The 10175-nt window shown below is 40.9% G+C and overlaps 1 protein-coding gene across 1 annotated transcript; it reads right to left on the bottom strand.

Annotated features, from left to right (window-relative positions):
- Positions 1 to 376: 376 nt before the first annotated feature.
- LOC132955690 (neurogenic differentiation factor 2-like) lies at positions 377 to 4344 on the bottom strand. The gene is made up of 2 exons (XM_061028641.1): positions 3777 to 4344; positions 377 to 1733 (listed from the first exon to the last, which is right to left on the bottom strand). The coding sequence occupies exon 2, from the start codon at positions 1719 to 1721 to the stop codon at positions 657 to 659; it is 1065 nt and encodes a 354-aa protein (XP_060884624.1). The 5' UTR covers positions 1722 to 1733; positions 3777 to 4344; the 3' UTR covers positions 377 to 656.
- Positions 4345 to 10175: the final 5831 nt, after the last annotated feature.

The raw sequence follows: 10175 nt of genomic DNA, 5'->3' as shown, positions 1-10175 counted from the left end.
CACACATGAATGAAGAATAAATAAGGTGAAATTAAAAACGGAATTATAATATATATTACCTTAGACCAAAACTAAGCAAAATAAATGTTTACATAATAAGTGTAACACTGAAGACTTTACACCCTCCAGACAACAAAACCTTTAATGCTGAATGTTTTTCAACATGCCAGTTAAGATTACTATCTTAATTACTTTTCTATTCAATTATTTTTTATTTACTTTAAAAAATGTTTTGTCATTACTTCTTTCTTACATTTTTTTTTTAATCATTTTGCAAGTATAGGCCATTTTTAAGATGATCTAATCACTTCTTTAGGCCCTCACAGCCCGAAGTTAAAGTCGCCCTGATGTCAGAAAAAGATTATTTTCAATCATATCACACAATTATAAAACACTTTATTTCTGCTGTTTGTGTCATAACATGTTTGGCCTGTACATGGTTTATGCCAGTTGCACTCATTCTGCATACAGGAGATTGCTGCAGTGCACAGACTTTGATAGGATGTAACACAGTATAGGGATGACATCAGTAGAATACAGAAGGAAATCAGGGGACTTTGTCTGCCTCCTCCTTCCAGAAGCTTCTCTTGTTCCACAAACAATATTACACATTTTGGGATTGTCACTTTAAGGTCTACAGGTCTGATTGAAAGGGCTCAGTTATGGAAAAAAGCATTAAGGTCCTCATACGGGGGCGCCCTGTCGTGGTGCAAATGCACATCGTGGAAAGGTGGAATGTTTTCGGAGTGCGCACCTGCGCTGCGCGCACCCGTAGGCCCGAACGGGATGCTGTGGCTGGGCCGGGATGTGGTCAGTCCGGTGTAATGCATAGAGTAATGATAGTTCCTGTCCGTGTCAGAGGACTCCTGCTGCCTCCCGGACATCCCGCCATTCAGGCAGACGGGTGGGCTGTGCTGGCCCTCGTAGTCCGGGCTGTTATAGTCAGGGGACGTCCCACCCGGGGGATACGCACCCTCGTACCCAGAACCATAGGAATGGCTCCGCATATTAATTGCACCGGATCCGGGCTGGTAGTGTGGACTGGAGAGGCGGGAGCAGCGGTAAGAGTAGGGATGTACAGAGAAAGGAGAGGTGGGCATGTGGAAGCGGGCACCCTCTGAGCATGGCTCAGTTAGGAAGTTTCTGGTGTTGAGCTGCAGACATCCTGCCACCAGATTAGTGGTGGGCTGGGACAGGCCTTTGCACAACATCTGCACGTAGGTCACTACATCTGGACGTTTCCCGTTGCGTAAAATCTCCCCAAGCGCTAAAATATAATTCTTGGCCAGCCTCAGAGTCTCAATCTTGGACAGTTTTTGCGTTTTGGAGTAACATGGCACCACTTTGCGCAGGTTGTCCAGCGCTGAATTCAAGTCGTGCATGCGCGTGCGCTCCCTCGCGTTCGCCTTCATCCTGCGCACCTTGGAGCGCTCCACGCGCGCCGCCGTCATCTTGCGTTTCTTTGGGCCGCGCTTCTTGGGTTTGTCTCCGCCGTTCTCATCATCGCACTCCTCTTCCTCGGCCTCGTCATCGTCGTCGTCGTCGTCGTCGCCGGCCATCTCTGACTCTGCTCGGCTGCTGCCTTCCAGCGGCTCGTCCAGGTCGTCGTCGTCGTGCTCGTCGTCCTTGGCTTTGCAGTCCTCGCTCTCGTTGTCCTCCACCCAGTCGGCCGCCAGCCTCTGGACGTCCGGTAGCACCTCGCTGAACAGACGGCTCAACATCGTGCAAGCAACCTGCAAAGAGACACATGGTGGAGCTTTAGCTGGACTGTTTGCCACCCTGCTGCTGCTCATGCACCCACAGGTGCGCTGTCACAGAGCCTGCCTATAGAGATCTCACCAAGGCCGTAATGTTGTGTATGTCCCTCACACAGGGGGAAATATACTAAGTGTGTTTTAAACGTTCAGTAATTGTTTAATCGAATGACTGATTCAGACGAGAAAATGTCCTTATTCGTGTTTACACCGGGTTTTTTTCCTACAACGTAAACGTGTTTCTTTCATCTTTTAATGAATCAATCAAGACAATAAATGCTCCTCGAAAGCCGTATGTCTGATGTATGTTTATGTCGAGAAATAGCCTTCTGATTAAAATGTTGTCACCTTACGTGTTACATAAAAAAAAATCTCAATTCTGGTTTAATTAAAAAAAAAGATCAAATATATGATTAAAGAACGGGTTCACTGAGGCCTGAAAACGTATAAGCCTTGAAAGCTTTGTTTTTTACATTTGTGTTATATTGTACCTCATTTGGATATTGTTTAAAGAAAGATTACTGAAAGAATGCGTACTCGTTTATTTTTTGCAATGTTTTTTAATCTGTCACTTTTATTGACAAAGAGCAACAGAGTGGATGTCCCCTCGGCCTCCTCACGAGCCTCGCTCTCTGTCCACCCGCAGTCCCCGTACAGGGAGCGGTGCTGCTGGCCTGTCTCAGTTCGGCCTCCAGGGACGCATTAAGGGCGCGGGTCCCTCCGTCCAATAAATTACGGATCTGGAGGAATTCCAGCACAGCCAGGCAGGGCCGCACTCCGGACAACCCATACATCCGAATGAACCTAACAGGTTATTCTATAATCTGCTTTCGAGAAAATGTATTCAAAAACATCCCTAGATGATTCCTGTAACTTAAAAAGGAACATCATTATCATTGTTGAAATATATCTGAAAGTGCACACAATAATAACTATTTTGAAAAAGAGCTCCTGTTGGTTCCTCAAGCCAAATTTATTAACCCCTCGTGAGACCTCGAAGGCCACGGAATTGAACATTTTCAATAGCTTATTAAGGTCTGAGATCAAGACATGGAGTGTGTTTTAGATATCACCCATGTTAACCTTCTTGACTTTATCAACTAGTCTTATTCCTTTCTTTGATTTGGCTTAAATCTGCATTAAAAAAAAATAAAAAATCAAAGTCGTATTCAAATCGCAGGCCAGTTTTAATGAAATGTTTGCACATCTCCTTTACTTTAAAACTTTAAAACTCCCCACCCATATTTGAAGTAATCTAATTCAAAATCATAATCAAAATCTGTAATGTTTCAACATTTCCCAGGTTTTTCCAGAATGCACTGAGCTCAGCTGTGCAGGTGGAGCCCAAGGACTTCATCTTTTTTTCTAATCTTGTAAGCACAATGTAATTAATGCCAACCAATACCTTGTCAATTAGCCTGTGTGTGTCTGTGGAGAATTCAACCCCCACCGTGCTGTGAGACACACATGCACGCTCACCAACACCCCCCCCCCCCCCCCTACACACACACAAACACACACACATACACACACTCATAATTACACACACACACACACACACACACACACACACACACACACACACACACACACACACACACTCTCTAACATCTTGATGTTTTTGAATTTTGCCATAAACTACAATATAAATGTGTTCCCAAGCTTAATATTGACAATAATGCAAAATAAGAAGAAGATGGTGAAGAAGATAAATCAGTGCCCGAGTAGCCCCTTTCTGTCTTATCTATTTAAACAGAATACATTCAAAGTAAATGTATCAATTGATTACTCCAGTAAACGATTAAAAGGCTATTTGATAAAACCAACACTTAAAAACCGCCTGAAGAAGAGCGTTAAATCTGTCTGATCACGTCGCATCATGAGAGAAAAACGCATTGACAAACCATCCCTGATTTGATCATTATCTCTGCGTCTTGTCCTTTAGGCGTTAAAACAAAGACAAAATTGTAACATTGATCTTCATCTGATGGTGAAGTTTAATTGCAAAATGTTTGAACCTACCTCCGTGATGGAGCTCAGTGACGGGGTGAAGCAGGTTTGTTTACACCATCTCTCTCTGGGTGGGCATCACATCCACACGCCCTGCATGCGCGGATGCTTTTGCAGGAGGAGACGATCTAGATCTATGTTTCTTCTCTCTCTCTCTCTCTCTCGCTCTCTCTCTCTCTCTCTCTCTCTCTCTCTCTCTCTCTCCCCTTCTTCACCTTCTTCTTCTGCTGCTGCTATCCTGAGCCCGCTGAATGCGCGGAGGGGATCCGTGCATGTGGCACCTCAGAGGCAGGACTGGGTGGGTTACATACCAGCTCTGATGCCAGGCCCATATGGCTGGCACGTCATTGGCAAGAGCCATCACATGAGAGCCGGTGATTGACATGCGGCCGCATTCACAGAGACTGGCTTCCCCCCGGGGGAGAGGGACTCGCCATCTGTCACCGAGCTGAAAGAGAAAATGGAATAAGGAGTGAATGGCACAAAAAACACAAACTGGATTGGAAAAAGCTTCTGTAAGCCTCCATCTTTGGGAGAAACGGGGTTAATCTCATAGAAGGTTTAGGCAAACAATCCCTTTAGGAGAAATAATTATCACAATCCTATAATGATTAATTTTATAATGATATCGTTCTAATATCATTGAATTGTTAGAAGATTACACATAGGATATGACTTTTACAGATAAGGAAATTCTCATTACTGCAAATAATCCATAGAGGAAGTAATTGATTTAAAGCTATATAAAATAACGAGAACAATTAAGATAATCCCGGTAGAAGTATTTTGAAGCGAAATAAAGGAAATTCATATAACATAACAATATAACACAAAGGGATGAATAAGGGACCGGCAATAAAGATCAGAGTCAGGGTGCAATTGCCTAAACGAGTCAATTGAACTGAGCCAAGCGAAGCGTCTTGGTCCGGGTTGCCAGGTTGGCACAGGTGCACGTGGGCGGGCTCGTGCCAAAGGTGGCAGAAGCACAGATTGCGGAGAGGGGCCAGAGGATGGGGCAGGACAGGAGAGAGAGGAAGAGGGGGACAGAATAAGAATGACGAAATAGAAAGGGGGAAGGTTTACCATCACAATAATGTTGTGCAGTTTCTGATTATCAATGTTTGAAATTGTTAGATCAAAGTCTTTCTGGTTGTCCAGCCCAATCGTTTGCTAATGAAGATGTGCTGTAGAACCAGGGCCTCAACACAACAAGTGTATATGTGTTAACCGTAACTGCTTATGTAAGTTTGAGTTTCGATTTCTTAGTCGAGAAAGTCAAATTTTCGGCGCAAATTGTTCTTAAAATGCATTTTTTTAAATAACAATTTCATGACTAACAGTCAAATTATAAGTCTATTTAATTTAACATTGCGTCATTAATAAAATTGAGCACAAAATATCGAAGGGGCTGATGACGTATTCAAATTTCTCAGTTATTCAATGTTTATTTAAATTGTTGTTTTCTTTTTGAGGTGTTCTTGTTTGTTCCCTCCAGAAAGCAATAAACTGTTGACATGCACAAAGCTCTTGTTAATGTGGTATTTTTCAAATGATTGACTTTTAAATAAACTGTATTAATAGGGTTAACAGTTTAAGCCCAAATAGTCAACTTAATTTTGTTGACATATTCAGTGTCTTTAAAAAAAAAATGTAGAGGTCAAGACTGGTTTTGAAGTTAAAGCCCAATGTGGAACCCAATTTTAATGTCATTATTCATCATTCATCTTTTTTTAAGCAACCATTAAATATGCTGTAAGATAATGTTGCTCTGCTCATTAACAATCAATTACATGGCAGGGGCAAGGAGTCTCACTTTGAGTTTCCATAAGCTTATTGTTGGTGACATCTAGTGGTAAACTGGTGAAAGTGCATGGAGTCAGGAAAACAAATCTGACTAAAGCTATTTTCACACATGCACAACATTCCTAAAAATGTCCCCACGTATTCGGGATGAGCTCCATCTGTAAACACAAAGGGGACAATCAAGTGTATTGTATCAATAAATGGGTGAGTTTATCAGCCCCACCTTTACACAGACAGCCCCTCTTGTAAACTTTCTGTGTGAAGTCTGTGTGAGCCAATGTGTGAAGGCAGCAGAAATATTCAGAAATCGAGAGATGGAGGGTAATCGTGTGTGTGTCGCGTGACCAGTGCAAGCTTCCTGCACGTAATGAATTCATTCTGTGAATATGTCTAATTACATGTAGCATTGATATACTGTCATCAAAGAATGTCATCATAGTGTCCCTCTGATGCTTCGCTCTAATTCTGATGCATTGTTGATTCAAGGGTAGCTGGATTGAATATTACTGCATGGGGGCTTTTATGGTCTCATCCCATGGCTCATTTTAGAAGTAGTTTGGGGGGAGGAGGGGTCTTACAGTGATGTCACCCTTTAATATGGATGTTTTGAATAATATATGGACAGGCGTTATGGATGCGTTAGTCTACGCATAAACTCCAAAAAATGCTGGGTCAAAAACACCTCAACTTTAACCTTCTGGGTCACGATGGGACAGAAAAAACGCCGGGGGCTTGACAGTCAAAAAAAAAACAAAAAAAACAGCTGGGTAACGAATACCCCAGCTTTCCCCGCCCTCCATAGGTCGCTACCCTGGGATAGTTTTGGCAGATGTGGGGTTGTTGTGCCTTTTAAACCCTGAATGCTGAGTTGTTGAAATAACCCAATGTATCCTCAATGTTGGGTTAAATTTTTTCAGCACATTTCAGTCATTGCAATTAACATCAAATGTGCTGCTAATACAGTAATGATGCAAAGTTGAAGCGATTCGTATCCAAACATCTTGCTTACTAAACAGCGACTTAAACAGCTCTTCTTTACCTAAACTTTATCATCCAGGTCTACTCCCTCCCGCCAACATACTCTCTGCCAATGAAAGGCATCTGATCCAACCTTTACAACAGGGCCCTAAGTCTGTAGTTTCTAGTCTCTAGACCAGGGGTGGGCAACTGGCGGCCCGGGGGCCACATGCGGCCCCCATCAACCCTCAACGTGGCCCTCAGGTCAATTTTTACATATCAATTAATTGGAAACATGAAGAAAACGTGACAAAATCTGCCATGAAATCATGAAAACCAGAAATATGTCCATAATAATATTTGATCACTGGTATATGTTGAGTTAATTTGAGACATAATTGACTGTAATCATTTTTGTATTCTACAATTTGGCCCTCTGGCGGTGGGAATTAAATGAATGTGGCCCTTGCTGTGACCAAAGTTGCCCATCCCTGCTCTAGACTCTTCCATTCTGTCGCCCCCCGGTGGTGGAACGAACTACCAAACTATTCGATCTGCAGAGCTCGTTCATGAACACCTATCCACTCAATGATGATTTTGATGTTTGATGTAGTTGAGGACTACAGCCTCCAACTGAACCAGCTCCCTTAGGCCTTAATATTCTGGGCTGTCAAAGAAACCCGACTTGGAGGTTAAAGTTAACCCTTATGCTGGGTTGAATATTACCCACACACTAGGTTGTTGATATCACCCAAGCTCTAGGTGATTTTAACCTCAGTGCTTGGATGAATATTATCTATACACTGGGTTGTTAGATAACCAAACCTAGGGGTTTACTTAAATAGTATTTCTGGGTTGATAAAACCCAAAGATAGCAATTAAAGCTTTTCACTGTTACCCAACATATAGAGGGTGAATCAACCATATTGCTGGTTAAGATATTACTGCAGGGGTCATGTGTTTCTTGTGTCATTGTCTTGCTCCTTTTATAATTAAAAGCAGCTATTAAAGAAAAAATGACAGCGTTGTTACCCTGAAAAATAAGACTCTGATATTTTGTGTATGTATGCGTTAGTCAAGGATAAAATACATTTACTTAATACATTTTTCCCTCTCATGGTTTGTCCATTTTTGAAGATATTTAGAGTTAATATTATAATTTCCAAATTCTAAGCTTACTTCAATAAATCTAATTCCAGTATGTTTACTTAGTGCAACAGATCTTTTTATCCGATTTGGACGAATGACCTGCAGTAAGCATGCTAATACTTTCACTCATTGAAGAAAACAATGATGGAAAAATAAAAGAACACGTTTTAGTCACATATCCTCCATAAAATGTAGATTTGCTCCTCTGTATATTTTGGTCATTTGACAGATGTCATCCATGTGACTGCATATATAGCAGGTAGGTAAACCATTGTCGCCACCCAGAGGTGAAAAGTAAAAATACACTCTGACTTTGGCAAACAGCAACAGTCACCACATTATTGATAATACACTGATGGGTCACACTTTATCTTTTGTGGATATAATACTGTAATCCTATAGATAATTCCTCTTCAGTTCAGTGCTTTTTCATGCTCTCTGGGTGATTGAATGTAACATAGGAGTGTTGTTTAACATACAAACCTGTTCTCATTTTCATTGGAAATATTTCCTTTACATTCAGGTCATAGCATAGTGTTGCGAAGGCTCATAACGGCTCTTATGTTTTAGCATTTTTCAAGGACATCTGAAAATGAATCGAGCCACATATTGTCCTTTTGAATTTCCAAAGTTGAAGATTTTATCTTTATCTAAATGTCTATCTTGTCACAAAGAGCCAACGCCTCACAGGTTCACCTATAAGTGCAGGTTGAACCTTTGGTCATCTGGGGGCAAACTAAGATCAAATGTAGGATCAAATAGGACCTCTTGTGATGGTCTGCTTCTTCATCCGGTCTAACTGCAGGAGATCTGAGAGGAAGGGATCTCAAGGCTGGGAGGAAATTGTACAGTAAGCCATGAAAACAATGTGTGAAGCGCTCATAAGAATATAAAGCATGTCCCACTCTCCTGTTTCCTCAGGTGCAGCATAGTTACAGTTTTCTAAAGCAGTGTTTTGTTTGCATATATGACCAGGAGCTTCCACTGTATTGCTAACTGATTGACATTCAATAAAAAGCATGATATCCCATCTTTTTGTTGCTCATTTGCATACAAATTCATGCTCTCTTACCTCTTATCCAACTTACCTTTAGCACTCACACTCACACACACACCAACACATCCATACACACTGCTGAACATGTTGCCATGGCGATGGATTTCCCAACTGAACATACCGCTTCTATATATAAAGAACATATGATATGTGTAAGGTAACTATAGGAGAAAGAGGAGACTTATTTTCGACTAACTGGAGAAACATTTTAAAACACATATTTTAATGTTTTAGGGACGGAGGACCTTTACAACAACAATCTCAGAATTCATAACCGTAAGGGTGAGGAGGGGTCTGCTTGAATACACCCATCTCACAGCCTTCACTGCAAAAATCGAAAATTCTAAATGTCAGAAAAATTGGACTGATGTGCTCTCAACCTTTTCAGATGACACATGAAATGTTAAAACCTCCAAATCCGACACAGTATGTGCAACAGATAGGCCTATTTCTTTTCTTTTCTAGCTGAAAAAAGTAACAAAGATTTTATCTCAAGTTGCCTTTAGCAGATCTTTTATTCTGTAGTATTTCTGGTTGTAAATGTATAATCTATATTTTTACATGAGCTAGAGTTGAACAGATATCTGGTACACTTTAGAAATCTGAATCCCAAAGTTATTTAACTCTTGTATAGTGTGCTGTAACAGAAGAATAACAAAAGAGACACCCAAAAATAACCCAAGCTCTTTTTAGAAATGTGTGACATGACACTGTTACCGCAGGTTCTACTGAAACACAACAAACACACTTTGCTCTGGATGCTGGTGTCTTTGGTCCTTCTGTATTTCTCACCCACACAGTTTTTCCAAGTTCAACTCAAAATGCAAAATGATACCGAGACTAATGTGTCAACCCTTTCAAAGTAAACCCTCTGATACTAGTTTGATCTAAAACGTAGCCTACATAATATATGTGGGGTTTAAACTGCTCTGCTGCACTTGTTGATGTTATTATTGTCACATAATAACATTAATAGTAATACTAACTGATACTGTGTACGGCATTAAAGCAATTATAGGAGGCCAATACAATACTGTTATCGATAACGGAACAGTTATCATCTGATGTGATGCAACAATAATAATGATATAGGCTACATTTTATTTATAACGCATTTGAAGCAAATCTCAAAGTAAAAGTTAATATAGGTGTCAGTGAATAATTTTATTTCAAAAGACAGACCCTTATAAAGGTTGCATTTGTATGAATACACTAAATTATCATTATAAATATCTGTATAATTCAAAGATAATGATTTTGTGACAATGAAGAAATCATTGCCAAACCATTGCTTCCCTTTCCTTGATACTTTTTGATTTGTAGTCGCACCAAATTTTCCGACGGCAAGTGAAAGCATCATACCGCCTTGGCACGATCTCCCCCACCATCACTATAGGCTACACACAAACAGCACAGGTCCGCGTGAGGGAGAGGGAGACAAAGCG

This window comes from Labrus mixtus, chromosome 21 (assembly GCF_963584025.1).
Source record: "Labrus mixtus chromosome 21, fLabMix1.1, whole genome shotgun sequence".
In the NCBI taxonomy this organism is placed as follows: Eukaryota; Metazoa; Chordata; class Actinopteri; order Labriformes; family Labridae; genus Labrus; species Labrus mixtus.
The sequence above is the reverse complement of the archived record's forward strand: the minus strand, read 5'-3'. Positions and strand labels throughout refer to the sequence as shown.